Source organism: Enhydra lutris, unplaced genomic scaffold (genome assembly GCF_002288905.1).
Source record: "Enhydra lutris kenyoni isolate GAN:26980312 unplaced genomic scaffold, ASM228890v2 scaffoldscaffold7, whole genome shotgun sequence".
Taxonomy (NCBI): domain Eukaryota; kingdom Metazoa; phylum Chordata; class Mammalia; order Carnivora; family Mustelidae; genus Enhydra; species Enhydra lutris.
Window position 1 is genome coordinate 35459831 of NW_019154091.1, and position 17426 is coordinate 35477256.

The 17426-nt window shown below is 40.4% G+C and overlaps 2 protein-coding genes across 5 annotated transcripts in view; both read right to left on the reverse strand.

The window, feature by feature from the left end:
- LOC111142106 (TANK binding kinase 1) overlaps positions 1–3938 on the reverse strand; it is a 49870-nt gene extending 45932 nt beyond the window's left edge. The window contains exons 1-2 of one of the 2 annotated variants that reach the window (XM_022495063.1): positions 3838–3938; positions 739–853 (exon numbers count right to left, since the gene is read on the reverse strand). In XM_022495063.1, coding sequence (XP_022350771.1) covers positions 739–825 — 87 coding nt within the window. In that variant the 5' untranslated portion in view covers positions 826–853; positions 3838–3938. Of the gene's footprint in view, positions 1–738; positions 854–3474; positions 3657–3837 lie in introns of those variants that run through there. The other variant, XM_022495062.1, reaches the window with a different exon arrangement.
- Positions 3939–7818: 3880 nt separating this feature from the next.
- The window catches only part of LOC111142048 (exportin for tRNA), a 47851-nt gene continuing 38243 nt past the window's right edge, over positions 7819–17426 (reverse strand). For all 3 annotated transcript variants that reach the window (XM_022494979.1, XM_022494980.1, XM_022494981.1), the window contains 3 exons: positions 14717–14788; positions 12256–12312; positions 7819–8425 (listed from right to left, as the gene is read on the reverse strand). In XM_022494979.1, coding sequence (XP_022350687.1) covers positions 8399–8425; positions 12256–12312; positions 14717–14788 — 156 coding nt within the window. In that variant the 3' untranslated portion in view covers positions 7819–8398. The remainder of the gene's footprint in view (positions 8426–12255; positions 12313–14716; positions 14789–17426) is intronic.

Sequence of the window (17426 nt, forward strand, 5' to 3'; positions counted from 1 at the left end):
GAGACAGTGAGAGAGAGCATGAGCGAGAAGGTCAGAGGGAGAAGCAGACTCCCCATGGAGCTGGGAGCCCGATGTGGGACTCGATCCCGGGACCCCGGGATCATGACCTGAGCCGAAGGCAGTCATCCAACCAACTGAGCCACCCAGGCGTCCCTCTTTTTTGGTTCTTGAAGTGCCTCCAAGATTAGCCTTTTATTCTATTCTCACTTCCACTAACAAGTTCTGTTTACCTCATACCTTTGAAGTGTGGGCTCCTTGCTGATAATCTCTTTTAATTTCAATCTACCTTGTAGGATGCTGTTTGCTCGGACATGAAACTGTAATACAGCATATCAGAATCATCTGTGGATTCCCCTCAAACTATACATCTGCCTTTGAATACTTCCTTCATCTGCAGCCCACCCCAATGCACTCACTGCCATAAGGAACTTCTCTGCTAGTGAGGTCATTCACTACGAGGACTAGGTTGGGGAAAGAATCAAAAGGCACAACACCAATCTTCCTAGTCCCTTTTTTAAACCAATCTCTTTTTCTCCACTCCCAACACATAACCTCTGCCACTATCAGGTAGGTATCACTAACTCTAACACAAGCTATACTTGAACCACAAAAACAAGAACTCTCTTTGGTAAGCGAAAACATCGAGTCTCATCAAGTCTCACATTTTAGTACAAGTGTGCTTCCCAAAAGAGAACATATACAGTGATAAAAAGCCTTCACAGTTTTCTCTGAACCAACCTTATGCCTTCCACGAAAGACATTTGCCGTAGCTCCTTGGCCTAAAATATCAGATAAAAGCCACAGATGATTAGAAGTGCTCTGCATCTCGGCTTGGTCAGGAGTTCTTGTTAAACTAAGAGAGAAGAAAAAAAGTGCATGTTGTTTTAAGGGAACAACACATTTAAGGAACAAATGTTAGCTATTTTTAGTCTCCAGTAAGATCATCACTTAGTTATTGCTAAACTGAAAAGTGCAGTCTAATGTAAAAATCTAAGCTTCCAACAATATTAAAGACTAAAATGTCATGTGGGCTCTGAAAAAAACATTAACCAATGACATCTTATATACTCACTTTAACTCACTTATCCCAGGGCGGTATAAAATACCTATTTCCCTTCTAATTTTATCTTTCTCAGGAGAGTGATACTGGCCACTTATCTCCTTCAAAAGTTTTGAAAGATTAGTCTGTGATGAATTATAAGGTGTTTTAAAGTCATAAAGTAAAATATAACAGAAGTATAGAAAAGAATTGCTTTGTTTCTTTAAGGGCAGGGCTACACTAATGAAAACAACTGTTGCCATGGCATAACATTTCCATAAGGTAAAATTTCATCTGCATGGTGCCTGACAATCATAATGGAAAGATGCAAAAGTTTTTATTCTTGAAAGGCTGCTAACTCTTGTGAAATTAAGGATAATCTGTCCAATCTCCAAGTAATAAATATACACATATTAGGTGTATATTACCAAAGTCTTAAAAAATAAGCAAGTGGATGCTATTATGTATTAAGTAAAATCTCTGTATCTTCTGCTCAATTTTGCTAAATCTAAAACTGCTCTAAAAAATAAAATTGATTTTAAAAAAAAGCACCACCCCTTCCTAGCCTTCTCCTTTAATAACTGGAAAACTACATTACTACAAGGATATTAAAAATACTTGAGCTCCATGTTGGAATAAAAATTAGTAGCATAAACAATATTCTCACCATGCCACATTAAATCTGCTGTAATATCAGATCAAATCAGATCCTGATATCCCTTTGTAGTCCATTAGAACAGACTAGGTATTCAGTGATGAATTAATGACTACCAATATTCCAAGAAGGATTAGAAACATAAAGAATGGTCCATTTTCAATAATCTTATATATTAAGTGTCGCAGCCGGCGCGACAAATCGACCAGGGTCGAGAGGGTAAGAGGATGCTGAAAAGAAATTAAGAGACAAAGAGATGGGGGCAGGAGGAGCACCAAGGAGGATGTCCAATAGTGCCAATTTTATTCAAGGCAGCAAGGCATTATATAGCTAACAGAAACAATCATAAGAAAGTATCTGTTTTTAGCTGATTACTAAAGAGTTTGTAACATGCACAGAAAATCCTTCAAGCTTTCCCATTATCTATTTCCCAAGCACCAATAGCAGACCCTCTAGTGCCAGATGTACTGACTTCAAGGCCACTCAAGACATAGTTTATGTAAGCACAGCACAGTCTTACAGTGGTGTAGTCTATAGCCGGTGCAAGGACAGCAAGGACCAGCCAAGAATTTCTGACCCCGGCCAAATCGTCTCTATCTGACTAGCAAATGTGTGGGAAGTCACGTAGGCGAGCACGCAACACATAGCACAGACCCTTTCTCAGTGCTACTAGACTTTATCGACCTAAGCCTTTTGCTTGGCTATTCAGCCTTTAAAGGAGGCACAAGTCAGGGCCTGGTTTGGTTCTCGTCTCAAGCCTTACCGTGGCCTCCCACAATTAAGATATATAATTTTACCATCCATCTAATTTAGATAAGGAATGTTATCTAAACAGCAACTTATTGGAAATAAGCAATAAAAATAAGAAACACTTCTCACAAGGAATACACATCTGTCAGCTGAGGTTAATAATATCAACTATCTTTTCAGTATTTTCAAATATTTTTCAATAATGAAAAACCTTCCCTAATTACTGTAACTGTGCTGAGGTAACTGTAAATGTAAAATAGTGTAGTCAGGTACCCACACGTACCTAGTGAATAATATATAAGCACTTTTATCAGCTAAGATATCTGCTCTCTATATGAAGATTTAAGACTAGTTTCACAATGATGAGGGGAAATGTCTTTTGAAACTATCTTCCAATAAACCCACAATAACAGCATGCTAAAACATGACTCAGCGCATCCACAAGATGTTTGCTTTTTAAATCTTCCCCAAATTTTGATACACCATAGGTAGGCACTCAACAAGTATGTTACTAGTGCCTGCCTTAAGCCTACTTCCTCATACTGTCCAAAACGAAAGATACCATTTGTCTATGGATGAAAACAAGTTTGATGACAGGCATCTGGACAAAGTTCAAGGATTTCCAAACTCTTACCACTATGTTAATAATCCAGCGTTCTAGAGTGAAAAAAGTGGGTCTTTGGTTATGCACTGGACAGTTAACGGGTAGACCTTGTTTTGAAGCCATCTACTGAAAATGCCTGGGAAACGGACTGAAGATAAACCCGTAAGCAATTTCCCAAAGGAAATGTTTGGGAATTCACATTATATGTGTGTATACTAATAGACGTCCTCTGCTTCCAGCTTCCAGTTAGTCAATCCCCGCCGTTACCATCACTAAAACCCTAACGAAACGTCTCCTGAATCATCTGTAAAATCAAACCATTTGAACACTGCTGTTCGTGTCAACGCTCATAAAGCGGTAGAAAGCTGTCAAACTCTTTAAAAAAAAGGGGGGAATCCGTCTCTCCGGGGCGGCCAGGGCCCATACCGGGTAATGAGCACCACCTCTTTCTTCGTGCCCAACGTCGCTGAACGCTGACCCGGGAGGGCCCCGGTCAGAGGGCCGCCCAGGGGGGTGAGAAGTAGAGGTGGAAGGGACCGGGCCCGCACGACCATTCTACCGGGTTTCGGACGCCCCAAACACCGGGGCGGGAGGCGTCCACCCAGCCAAGGTCCCGGCAGGGCTCGGCCTCCGGTGGTGCTGGGCTTCCCGGGTCGCCCGCCCCGCCCCCGCTCTGACTCAGCATCCCAATTTCCCACAGGGGGCGGGAGCGCTCCGCGCCAGCCCCTGCGGGTCTCCCTGCTCGTGCCCCGCGCGGCTCGGCCCCTCTGCCCGCGCCGCCCCACTTACCGCGCCCGGTCTCCGTCGCACCACCTCCAGCGGGCTCCCGCGGCCTCCGTGAGCCTCGGGACACTTCCGGCTTCGCGAGCCCTGGCCGGGGGCCACGTGACCGACGGCCGGCGCGCTCCGGTGCGCGTGCGCACGTCCGCCGGACGGGCCTCGGCCTCCGCCGCCTACCCTGCGGCCAGGGCTGGTGGGGCTGCTGGTTTCCACGTTCTTCGTCGAGAGGGGCGGGGAGACTGGGGGTTGCCTGGAGTCGGAACTGGTCCACACCCTCTGCCTGCCCCTCCCTCACCCTAAGGGTGAAGCTAGGGAGCCCTGCGCAGTGAGCAGTTTCGGTTTCCCAGAACTGCAAATCCCGCCCCGTCCTCGAGAGCCACCGACAGAGCGCGACGTGCGGTGACAGTGGGGAAGACAGACATTGAACTGATTGCAAACATTCTAATAGTCACAGGTGTGCAGAATGCTGGACACGTGCGAAGCTGTTCCTGGGGGAGTAACATAGTCTGGACGGATATCTGAAAGTGTTTTAAAGATTTTATTTATTTGTTAGAGAGAGAGCACGTGGGAGCACAGGCAGACAGAGTGTCAAGCAGAGGCAGAGGGAGAAGCAGGCTCCCTGCCGAGCAAGGAGCCCGATGTGGGACTCGATCCCAGAATCCTGGGATCATGACCTGAGCCGAAGGCAGCTGCTTAACCAACTGAGCCACCCAGGCGTCCCTCTCAAAGTGTTTTAAAGGCTGTGTTGGCTGCAGTGGAGTCCCATGATCGCCTCAGAATAATCCAGACGTGCAATTCTTAATGTAAATAAGCTCATTTAATTCCTTACTTTTTTTTTTTTTTTTTTTTTTTTGCGTTGAGTGAGGAAGTCAGGAATGAAAGTTGTCTTAACTCCCTCTTTATACAGTATTTGGAACATGGCAGTATTGGAGAACTTGACTGAAATCAGGTCCTGAATACTCGTGCCTCCAGGATCTCAAGCAGCTCTTCCCTAGAGTGATTCCTTCTGCCCACTGACTGCACTGCAGCCTTTCTCAACACAGGGAGAGGTCAGAGACACTCCGGTTGTTTCAGGGCTAAACTTGAAAGACTGACGAGAAAGAATTCTTCCCAGTTGAGAACTACAGCAACCAGGAATGAAATAGGAAACCAGGGGCTTTTTGAATGGAACACATCTGGGTTTGCAGTCCCAACTCTCCCCACCAAATACTGACTCTAAGCACGTTCCCCCGCCCCATAAGGTAAGTCTGTTATGTTCCTTGCACAATGGAAATAACAAAAGTCCACAGTAATGCGTTGTTACAAAGGAAGTTACTTTATTAGACTTTTAAACAATGTTAAAATAAACCATTTAATTAACCAATGTTAGGTGGAACCATTCTAACAACAAATCTATTTACTGCTTACAATTCCAACCAATTTCAGTTCTGCATCTAACACCAAGAAGGGACCTGTCCAGGTTCCTTACAACAGCAAGACCTACAGCTCAAAAGTTTTATGGGAGAAAATGTAATTAGCTGAGCCAAAGGCCTTGATTCACATATTTACCAAATTATTTATCACTGAAATACCACAGGTATTTTCTTAAAGGTAAAACTGTTTGTGAACCAATTAACGTTAACATTTAAGACTTTAAATAAACTGTTAGGCACATAACTAGACCAGGCATCTTAAAACCCTTGCTATTCCATAGTCAAGCCACACAAATCCGTCTTTGCTTTAGTGACCTCACCTTTCAAGAGGTGAGATTCACTCTTGTGACAATTATTTGGGGGCTTATTTTTGGAAACTAAATACAAGTAAGTAATTCATGAGGAAGCAGAATTTCCTAATTGCTATGGTACTCCCTAAAAAATGGTGCTCTGGGTAACTTCAGGGAAAGATGGGTATTATACATGACTATAGAACATGAAGTTTATCTTCTACTGCAGACTCTTAATTTCCATGTTTTGTTTTCTCTTGATCCTGAACATACACAATCTTTTGAAGGGCTTTAAACAGGGAAAAAGGAGGCGTCATCTTTACATATATGGAACTAATAGTACAGCGATCATAGCTAATACGAACGAAGCCTTCGTGCGCAGGTAGTATAAGAAGCTATTCATACTTAAATTCTTGGTTGTGAGGTAGCTACAATTATCTCCCCCATTTTACAGATGTGGAAATGTATATGGAGAAGTTATTTAAATTACTTAAACTTTTTAAAACCAGTGACTAGTAGAACTGTTATTTGAACCTACTTAAATCTGCAACCTGCCTTAGCTCTTAAGCACTATGCTGACTTGTTAGTATACTTTGAAAAATTAGTGCTATTGCACTAGATGCCATGATCTTTTTTACAGTACAAGAAACTTATCAATGGAACACTCAAGCTTTCACATACCCATTTTAATTTCTCTATTTAGAGAGAGAGCACTTGTGAGCGAGTGGGGGTGGGGGGTGAGGGAGAGGGAGAAAGAATCTTTTTTTTTTTTTTTTTGAAGATTTTATTTATTTATTTGACAGATAGAGACCACAAGTAGGCAGAGAGGCAGGCAGAGAGAGGGGGAAGCAGGCTCCCCGCTGAGCAGAGAGCCCGATGTGGGGCTCGATCCCAGGACCCTGAGATCATGACCTGAGCCGAAGGCAGAGGCCTAACCCACTGAGCCACCCAGGAGCCCCAAGGGATAAAGAATCTTAAGCAGGCTCCACACTTAGCACAGAGCCTGATGTGGGACTTGATCCCACGACCCTGAGATCATAACATGAGCCGAAATCAAGAATAGGATGCTTAACTGACTGAACCACCCAGGTATCCCATTTTTTTTTTTTTTTTTTTTTTTTAGGGAGAATTTATTTTTTAAAAGTAAGTTCTATGGGGGTGCCTGGGTGGCTCAGGTCATGATCTCAGGGTTCTGGGATCTGGTCCCCTATCAAGCTAGCGCTCAGCAGGGTCTGCTTGCCCCTCTCCTGCTGCCCCTCCCCCTGCTCAGGCTCTCTTTTAGATAAGTAAAATCTTAAAAAAAAAAAAAAAAGAAAAAAAGAAAAAAAAGTAGGCTCTATGCCCAACATGGGGCTTAAACTCATGACCCTGAGATCAAGAGTCCTATGCTTTACCCAGCTGAGCCAGTTAGGTCCCCCTCACTTACCTATTCTTAAAAACATTTTTATTTAAGTATAATACACATTTCATCCATCCTTTTTTTAAAAGTTAATTTAGTTTAACAGTTAATTTAGTTTAGTACTTTTATTCTACAATGTAAGGAAAATGTTTATAATCACTACTGCAATTATCGCCAAGAAAGATTTATGTATATAATTTAGAATAGTTTTAGGGAGTTTATAGACCACTGAAGCCATCATGAAAACTTTAGGGAGGGGAACCACATGGGCCAAAGGTTAAAAAAAAAACCAAAACAACCCTCACCTAAAATCTTGAGCTTGTGAAATTTAAATTTAAATGACTGTAGTAATTGTTCTTTCTTTGAATTCAGTTAACATATAATATATTATTTGTTTCAGGAGTACAGGTCTGTGATTCATCAGTCTTATAATATCCAGGGCTCATTACAACACATACCCTCCCCAATGACTGTAGTAATTTAATTCTGCTGCTCAGTTTATCCCTCCTCTCTTAATTTCCTAATATTACTTACTATTATTTTCCTCTTGCTTTCTTGCAGGGCTATGAATAAAAATAGGGAGAAGTACTTCTGTTAACTAAATGGGCACCTACTTGTAAGCATCATTAACGCATAGGTACAGTGTCCCAAGTAAATCCAATAAAAGAGGAGAAAATTGGATTTTAAATTCTAGCACTAGATTGAAATAGGCTTTTTAAAGCATTTAAAAAAAAAGAATCTGAGAGAATTAAGCTCCATGTAACCTTTTGGGAGCATAGATAAATCATCTATAAGCTTATATGTGCAATTCTTTAAATGAAAAATCAGAAAGAGATGAGAAAATAAAACTAAAGTACTTATAATAATATCAAAAAAGACTTGGTAGATTTCACTACGTAAAATTTATTTTTATTTTTTTATAAAAAGTGTATAACACTGGTACCTACTCTTAAATCAGTTAATTTATGAAACCATTCTCTTCTGTAGAACCCACATTGGCATCGAAATAGTTTAAAGAAATGTAATGGCTATCTACGAAAAATTAGTTTTGGTTTGTTATATTCCCCCCATATTTTGAGACAGCACACATAAAAGAAAATTAAAATTTTCAAACATTTTATATTTAGCAATTGAAAAAAAAAGTACACTGTTTTCCTGCTATGGTCTTTATAAAGGATTTAACATTTCAAGTAAAAAAAAAAAAAAAAGGTACTAGAATAACCGTGCTGTATCTTTTAACAGCATTTTTATATAGAACAAATTTGCACTGGCATGCAAGCAACTTCTCTTGTTGTCACATACCTATATTCAGAGAAAATTACACCCATTTTACAGAGAAATCCCAATACATATACTGCAATAAGCTTAAAGCAATGTTAAAAAGACCAGGGTGAATGGCACACAAAACTGCTTCCTTATAAATCAACTGGAATTCCTGATCATAAAGTAGGCACAGGGAGATCCAGTCCTTAGGGCTTTGCTCTCTGGAAGAATACCTGTAAATAAAATATTAGTACAATTAGTACTGATGTCAGAAGATGTCACCTTTTATCTGAAGAATGGTTCCAAGTCAGTAAGTGCTAGTTATTCTTTTGTAAAATAAAATCAATATTTAGAACATCTCACATACTGCATAAATCCACACATGGCACAGACCTGTACCCCTGCAGCAAATAACACATTATATGTTAATTTAAAAAACTCCACACATGGTACAAGAACTTCCTTTTTTGGACAATTTGATCAAATCTCAAGATAACTTATGTTGACATTAGTTGGGAAACTAGTGAAAATACGGTTATTAACGCTAATGCGAGAACTCAAGTGGTCAGAGGAAAACATGCTCTTTATACCTTTTGCTGACTGGCACACAGTCATAGCTAATACAGGCCAATTAAATTTTGAGAAAGAAATAAACAAACCAAAGCTAAAGATAGCAGCTGTTATCCCCTAAGGAATTTACTATTTATTTGATTATAAAGGTTTTTTAAAAAATTCATTTGACAGACATCACAAGTAGGCAGAGAGGCGGGCAGAGAGAGAGGGGGAAGCAGGCTCCCCGCTGAGCAGAGATCCCAATGCGGGGCTCGATCCTAGGACCCCGGGATCATGACTCAAGCTGAAGGCAGAGGCTTTAACCCACTGAGCCACCCAGGTGCCCCTATTTATTTGATTATAAAAAAAATACTTGCAATTCAACATTTGAGAGTATGAATGAATAGGCTAGAGGTTGTGCTGGTGACTGGTCCAATATTACATACTACCTTCCATAGTTAGATACATGTTTTTTGTTTTTTGTTTTTTTCAAATACAGATTTTATTTTTAAGTAATCTCTGCACCCATTGTGGGGCATGAACTCATGATCCTGAGAGTAAGCCAGCCAGGAGCCCACATAGTTAGATATATGTTAAGTGAGCACTGGAAAGACTACTGGCTGTAAACTCACGAAGGACTGTATTCATCATTGTATCCTTAGCATCTAGCAGATCAGGCATTCATTTAACAAATAATCTGTTGACTAAGTGAAGAGAGGAATGATCACTACATGAGCAAAACAAAGTCTCACAAAGAGGCCAAGCTTGAGGCAAGCCTAAAGAATGGGTAGAATTCATAAAGGAGGAGGGTTGCTAATGAGGCAGAATTTTTGAAGAACAGCAAAGACCAGTCCAGCAAGAGAAATCAGAAAGGTGGTCTAATACCAGAAATAGGAAACAACAACAACTACAACAACAACAAAAAACCCTGAATGTCAAACTAAGAAACATGAGTTTATTTTTAATCAACGGTATAGGTTTATGAAGAATATAAGGGGAATGAATTTTAGAGGACTATTCAGGGTTTTCCAACAGCTCAGCTTGGCTACAAGGGAAGGGATATCGGCACGAGAGAACCCAACTCCACACCAGAGGAGCAGCAGTGGAGACAGAGCAAGTTCAGAGTGAGAAGGAGAGAATCGGCAAGATCTAAGGATCGATCACATCTAAACAGAGTAGGCACAAAAGATGGAACTTCACTTTCCCCAAAACAAGAATAGTGCTATCCTGGAGATAATGGTCCCACTGAAAAAAAAGTTGGGCTTGGGAGGAAGACTTTATAAATGCAGCTGGATGAATTACTATGTTTGGAGCACAAGCCTGCAACGCTGTACCTGGATTGGCTGTTACAGATCCCTTTAATAGAAAGTTACAATTTTTGTGAGTCCTTTCACCAGCTGGATCAGTTATATAACGGACATCACCTCCACAGGCACTTCGATTTTATAGGGAAATGGCAGTGGGGAGGGTTCCCAATCTTAAACAGTAACTTCTAATCTTCTTCTCACAAACTCCTATCAGTTTAAGCTGACAAACTACTACCAGGGAAAAAAATGGACAAGGACAGATGTTACAGAAGCAAAGTTAAGGACGACACACACTTACTTCCTCAGCAAAGGCCCTGACTTATCAATTTTACAGAGTGCCTTAGACAAAAGAACCAGGTGGTTATTCATTAAGTCACCTGCTACCAATATATTTAGCATAGTGTTTTGTCCTCAAATTTGTTGAATGAGGGTAATACAAACAAAAAACAGTTCATCTTGTCACACTGCAATTTTACTTCCAAAACATGAGCTCTTTATTGGCAAGGAAAGTAACTCATATGGTTGTTTTCAGCAGTTAGCATAGTACCTGTTACATAAAAAGCCTTCATGGAGTAATGAATGACTACCTGGGTGAGAGCAAGACAGTTTTGCCTCATGGATTTAAATTGTAAATTTGAATTCCTGGAGAGGTTTTATTTTATTTATTTACCGACTGATTGAGTTTATTTATTTATTTGACAGAGAGCACAAGTAGGCAGAGCAGCAGGCAGAGGGAGATGGAGGAGGCTCTCCGCTGAGCAGGGAGCCCAATGCAGGGCTTGATCCCAGCACTCTGGGACCATGACCTGAGCTGGATGCAGACCCTCAACTGACTGAGCCGCCCAGGCACCCCAATCCAGAGTTGTTTTTTTTTTTTTAATTCACTCAATTTATGGGGCGCCTAGATAGCTCAGCTGGTTAAGCATCTAACTCTTGGTTTTGGCTCAGGTCATGATCTCAGGGTTAGGAGATCAAGTCTGGATCAGGCTCCATGCTAAGTGCAGTCTGCTGAAGATTCTTTCCCTTCCTTTACCCTCCCACTCTGCTCCTCCCCCATGTGCTCTCTCTCAAATAAATATTTAAAATAAAAAATCTGTTCAATTTATGAATGTAAAAAAGCCTTGATTGCTCAATCTGAGGATTCTTTCTGTCCGTTTTACAATTCAGAAGTTTCAAAAACAGGATATAACCAAGTAACTCATACTCGTTTTTATATTTTAGTTTCTTTCAACTCAATATGGCCACATATTCTCCCTCTCTTTTTTTTTAAAGATTTTATTTATTTATTTATTTGACAGAGATCACAAGTAGGCAGAGAGGCAGGCAGAGAGAGAGGAAGGGAAGCAGGCTCCCTGCTGAGCAGAGAGGATCCCGAGATCATGACCCCAGCTGAAGGCAGAGGCCTTTACCCACTGAGCCACCCAGGCGTCCCGTCTCTCTCTCTCTTTTTTAAAGATTTATTTATTTGACACAGAGATAGAGATCACATGTAAGCAGAGAGGCAGGTAGAGAGAGAGGGGGAAGCAGGCTCCCTGCTGAGCAGAGCCCGATTCGGGGCTCTATTCCAGGACCCTGGTATCATGACCTGAGCCGAAGGCAGACACTCAATGACTGAGCCACCCAGGCACCCTAGGCACATGTTCTTAAACATTACTTGCTGTCTCAATCCTGTACTTCCTACTTAATTACATTACAAACTGTAAAAGGAAATTGACTGGCATTTTCATAGTATGTTCAAGCATGTACACAGTATGCTTACCTCACTTTTTATGATCTCTTCTAAGAACTCAGCTGAAAGGGGCTTTATAGAAAACTCTAACATATAACATTTAAAACTACAGATTTTTTTTTTTAAGATTTTATTTATTTATTTGACAGACAGAGATCACAGGTAGGCTGAGAGGCAGGGAGAGAGAGAGAGAGAGAAAGGGAAGCAGGCTCCCCGCTGAGCAGAGAGCCCGATGTGGGACTCGATCCCAGGACCCTGGGATCACGACCTGAGCCGAAAACAGAGGCTTAACCCACTGAGCCACCCAGGCACCCCAGAACTACAGATTTTTATAAGCAAGTTTTAGAAGACATCCCCAAATAAGTAATGATTGGTAAGGCCACAGTATGACACAGTATCCTGTAATACGTATTCTCTCTCCTCTCTAAAATATTACCTGATGGTATGAAGATACAGAAGTTTTCCAAATACCTACCTTTAAGTAATTTTTAAAAACTTTAGCATCAGGCTGTTGAAGCGCTTGACAAAACTCCTGAGGGGCCGAGATAGGAGAGAAAGAGAATGAATCTAATTGTATTAAATTCACTGTAATTCAAATCCAAATCTGAATTGTGTTTAAAAAAAAAAAAAAAGATTTTATTTATTTATTTATTTGACACAGAGAGAAATCACAAATAGGCAGAAAGGCAAGCAGAGAGAGAGGGGGAAGCGGGCTCCCTGCTGAGCAGAAAGCCAGATGTGGGGCTCGATCCCAGGATCCTGAGATCATGACCTGAGCCGAAGGCAGGGGCTTAACCCACTGAGCCACCCAGGTGTCCCTTAACCACTGTTTTTGTATGTATAGTACATTAGTATTAACTACATACATAGTGTTGTGCAACAGACCTCTAGAACTTTTCACCTTGTAAAACTAAAACTATACTCACTGACCATCAGTTCCTCCTCCCCCTGCAAACCCCTGGCCACCACCAATTCTACTTTCTGTTCCTAAGGGTTGGACTACTTTAGATATTCCATTTAGGTGGAATTACACAATATTTCTCTTTCCGTGACTGGCTTATTTCATTTAGCATAATGTCCTCAATGTTCATTCATGCTGTAGCACGTGAGAGCATGTCTTTTAAGGCTGAATAATATTCCATTGTATGTATATACTACATTTTACTTACCCATTCATCTGTCAAAAGACATTTAAGTTGCTTTAAATCTACAGTAGTAGTATGATAACTTATCAAAGTCAACTAGAACAGCTCCTCACCAAAAAAGGTTCTATGGCATCTTCAAATGTAATACTTGTCAGATACAGGTTGCTTTCACTTTTGAGAGCATGGCTCTCCTAAACAAGGTTGACTCATACCTGAGAAGGAAGAACGGAACAAAAACTACATTGCTCTGACTGTTCTCACCTAGTAAGAGTGGTAACTGAGCAGAGCTTGACCAAAATAAAAAGAGGTTAAGTCTAATAGAATTCTGCTAACGGTATTGTCAGAAGGCAAATGAAAAAAGGAAAACTGGGGATGCTTATTTTTTATAATCAGATTATTAGATAGAAATATAATTTTGCTTTACTTAACAATCTGGTGTATTTCTATTTTTGATGGGCATTAAGATCATTGAGTAATTAGCAATTTATTGCTTTCATTAAAACATTACCTTCCTTATGTAACAAATAATAGCTGAGAAAATTCATTAATACCTTCAAAGATGGTATGTCATGAAACAAGATCATAAATTCATTAAAAATGAGTTTTATGATCAATCTTATGTAAGACCTATCGTATTTTTCAATCAATCTTTTCATTGTCTTTTATAAAATAGCATAAAAATTTTTTAAAAACACTGTTGGTGAAAAAACAATTCTTAGAATCTGATGAAGAGATTTGTAATCAAAACTTTGATACCTCAATTAGATACCTCAATTAGATATATGTGCTGTTGGACAAGTCTAGGTAACTATATGCCAAGAAAATCACCGAATGCCATTAAAAAAATTACTCTGCAATAGTGTAAAAATGGAAGATTGCTTTCCAGATACTTCACAGTATAGTTTCAGTTTTAGAAAGTAAGCACTGATAAGCTTCACATATGTAAAATAAACTACCTAGCACAAATCTTCACAATAGGTTTGTGTATTGTAGTGCCCTTTGGCAATCTGGGGAGCCTACTGGACTCTTTATAGAATGCTTTTTAAAATTTATAATTTACAATATATGGGATTAAAAAAGAAACTTTGGTTATCAAAATGGTTATTAAAAAATTTTTTGATATGTGCTGGAATAATACGATTACTGACTGACTCGGATAGCAAGATCTAGTGGTGTATCTTCAGAACTCATAATTTCAATATACTGAAGTATAAATAGTATTGTGAGATTCCTAGAACAACTAATGTGACACAAAAACAGCTGTGATTTCTACTGGTGACAAAGTCACAGGCAATGTGAATGCTACTGTGATTTGTGATTTGTCACCTACACAATGGTAGGAAATTAAACTTTTGGTTAAAGGTTAGTAAAAATAAAAATATAATTTTCTCCCATTCAATTTCATGTACCCCTGAAGTCTGAACTCTGTGATCCTGTAAATAGTGAAACATCAAGCTGAATGCAGTTTAACTTTCTTTAAAAAAAAAAAAAAAAAAAAAAAAAAATTTTTTTTTTTAAAGGTTTTATTTATCCATTTGACAGACAGAGCACAAGTAGGCAGAGAGGCAGGCAGAGAGAGGGGGAAGCAGGCTCCCCGCTGAGCAGAGAGCCTGATGCAGGGCTTGATCCCAGGACCCCGAGACTATGACCTGAGCTTAAGGCAGAGGCTCAACCTATTGAGCCACCCAGGTGCCCCGCAGTTTAACTTTCTTGAATCAATATTTAGGTTGAACTACATAGTCTTATTTCTTTAATTGAATTAAGAGGCATGTCTGCTCTGACGGCTCTTACCTGAATTATTTCTGGAGCTACTTGCAAGGAAGGCAGATATTCTTGTTGAAGATACTGAACACATTCTGGGCCCTGAAAACCAAAAGATAATTATAACTGAATTATCTTGATATTAATGATGCATAAAAAGAAGTTAGAATGATACATGTACATGTCAAAAACAGTATGGTATTATGATTAAGAATATAGTCTGGGGGTGCCTGGGTGGCTCAGTGGGTTAAGCGTCTGCCTTTGACTTGGGTCATGATCCTGGGATGGAGCCCTCCACTGGGCTTCCTGCTCAGAGGGGGCTTGCTTCGCCCTCTCCCTCTGCCGCTCCCCCGCTTGTGCTGTCAAATAAATAAATAAAATCTTATAAAAGAAGAATATAGTCTGGAGTCAGACTGCTTTGGTTTGAGGCTTGACTCTGCAAAATTTCTGGTAACTTGAGGTTACTTAACCTGAGTCTCAGTTTCCCCATCCAAAAAATGGAGTTATTGTGAGGGGTGGATGGGTTAAGAAATATAAAGCTTTTAGAATAGTGCTTAGCATTCACTGCATGTTAACGTTACTTAGCATTATATCCATATCTTTTTTTTTTTTTTTTTTTGCTGCATTTCACTGCAAAATGCAAGTTATTTCACCACCCCCTGCCCCTTCTCTCTTTTTTAAAGTAAGCCCTACAGCCACTGTGGGGCTTGAACTCACAACCCCAAGATCAAGAGTTGCACGTTCTACCGACTGAGCCAGCCAGGTGCTTTTCATCTTTTTCTTCAGTGTACTCTCCTATATTTAGTACCCTTGCATTGCCCATCACCTCATATAACCCCACTGTTCTCACTTAAAAATGGAGTGTTGTTGTTGTTTTTTTAAATCAGGAGAAGTAAATGTGTACCTCAAGAGAAAATCAGTCAAATGAATAAATGAGAAAATAGAACCAAGGGAAACATTTTCAAATAGAATATTCTGTTTGATTCAATTCTGTGTGTCTAAATTAGAGCTTCCAAAAACCAAACAAATATTTTGGAATTGCAAATACCATTCTCACTGTTTCTATTCATTCTTCATCCTCCTTGATTTTCCTTTTTTAAAGGATTTTATTTTATTTTTTTTAAAGGATTTTATTTTTAAATAATCTCTACACCCAACATGGGGCTCAAACTCATAATCTCATGATTGAGAGCTACATGCTTCACCAACTAAGCCAGCCAGGTGCCCCCCTCAACTTTCTAGCATCCTCTCTTATGACTTTTTTTCTCTTAGCATTCATACCTCTGGTTACACTTCTAGCTTTCTCTTAAACTCTTGCTTTAGCCAGGGTTTTTTCCTATTCTGGTCTTAGATAGTCTCATTCATTCCTACCACTTTGCACTGACTATACACTGTGGACTCCAAAATCAGTATTTAGTTCTAACTGCTTCAGACCCATATTCCAAACTGCTCTCTGAATCTGCTTCAAGCCATCCTCAACTATAACCCTAGTGCCCACTGACTTCCCAACTTTTCATATATGACACAAGGCTTTTTTACCACCTAGTCCTGTTTTACTTTTTAGCTATGACTTTTACCTCCCCATTTTAGCTAAACAGGTAATTCTATTATTTTCTTTCTTTCTTTTTTTATTTTTAAAGATTATTTATTTATTTATTTGACAGAGATCACAAGTAGGCAGAGGCAGGCAGAGAGAGAGGAAGGGAAGCAGGCTCCCTGCTGAGCAGAGAGCCCGATGCGGGGCTCGATCCCAGGACCCTGGGACCATGACCTGAGCTGAAGGCAGAGGCCCCAACCCACTGAGCCACCCAGGCGCCCCAATTCTATTATTTTCTAGCAAATCTACAAGGCAACGTCTGCTCTGTCTTCATATACCTCCTTAACTTTGCCCAGAATGACAGCTCCTCCTCCTGTCAGTCCAATGAATCTACATGTGTCCTAAAGCCTATCAAAAAACGAAACCAAGGGACGCCTGGGTGGCTCCGCTGGTTAAGCCGCTGCCTTCTGTTCAGGTCATGATCCCAGGGTCCTGGGATCGAGTCCCGCATCAGGCTCCTTGCTCAGCAGGGAGCCTGGTTCTCTCTCTGCCTCTGACTGCTTTTGTGCTCTCTCTCGCTCTCTCTGACAAATAAATAAAATCTTTAAAAAAAAGGGGGGGGGGGCGCCTGGGTAGCTCAGTGGTTAAAGCCTCTTTCGGCTCAGGTCATGATCCCAGGGTCCTGGGATCGAGTCCCACATTCAGGCTCTCTGCTCAGCAGGGAGCCTGCATCCTCCTCCTCTCTCTCTCTGCCTGCCTCTCTGCCTACTTGTGATCTGTCAAATAAATTTAAAAAAATCTTAAAAAAAAAAACAACAACAATGAAACCAAGACTACTTCTATCCTATGGTTTTCTCATACTGCCATCAGAGCCAAATTACTTGCTCATCTTTAGTCTCACAATATTACATTTAATATAGATGTATTAATTTATTTCTATTCAAGTACTTAACCCACTGAGTTATTTACACATTGTGTCCCCTGATTCTAAGTCCTAAAAATATTGGGGGACTTTTAAACTTAACTCATCTTTATACAGCTCCCGTTACACCTGCCCTGCACCCAGTCCCCACATACTCTTCACCCTAGCATACAGCAGGCCTAGAGAAATTACTGCAGAAATGAAAACCCTCCAAATCTTTATCAGAATCAAAAACTCAAGTTCAAATGAGGGAGTGGACTGTGTGGAGACTGATGAATACT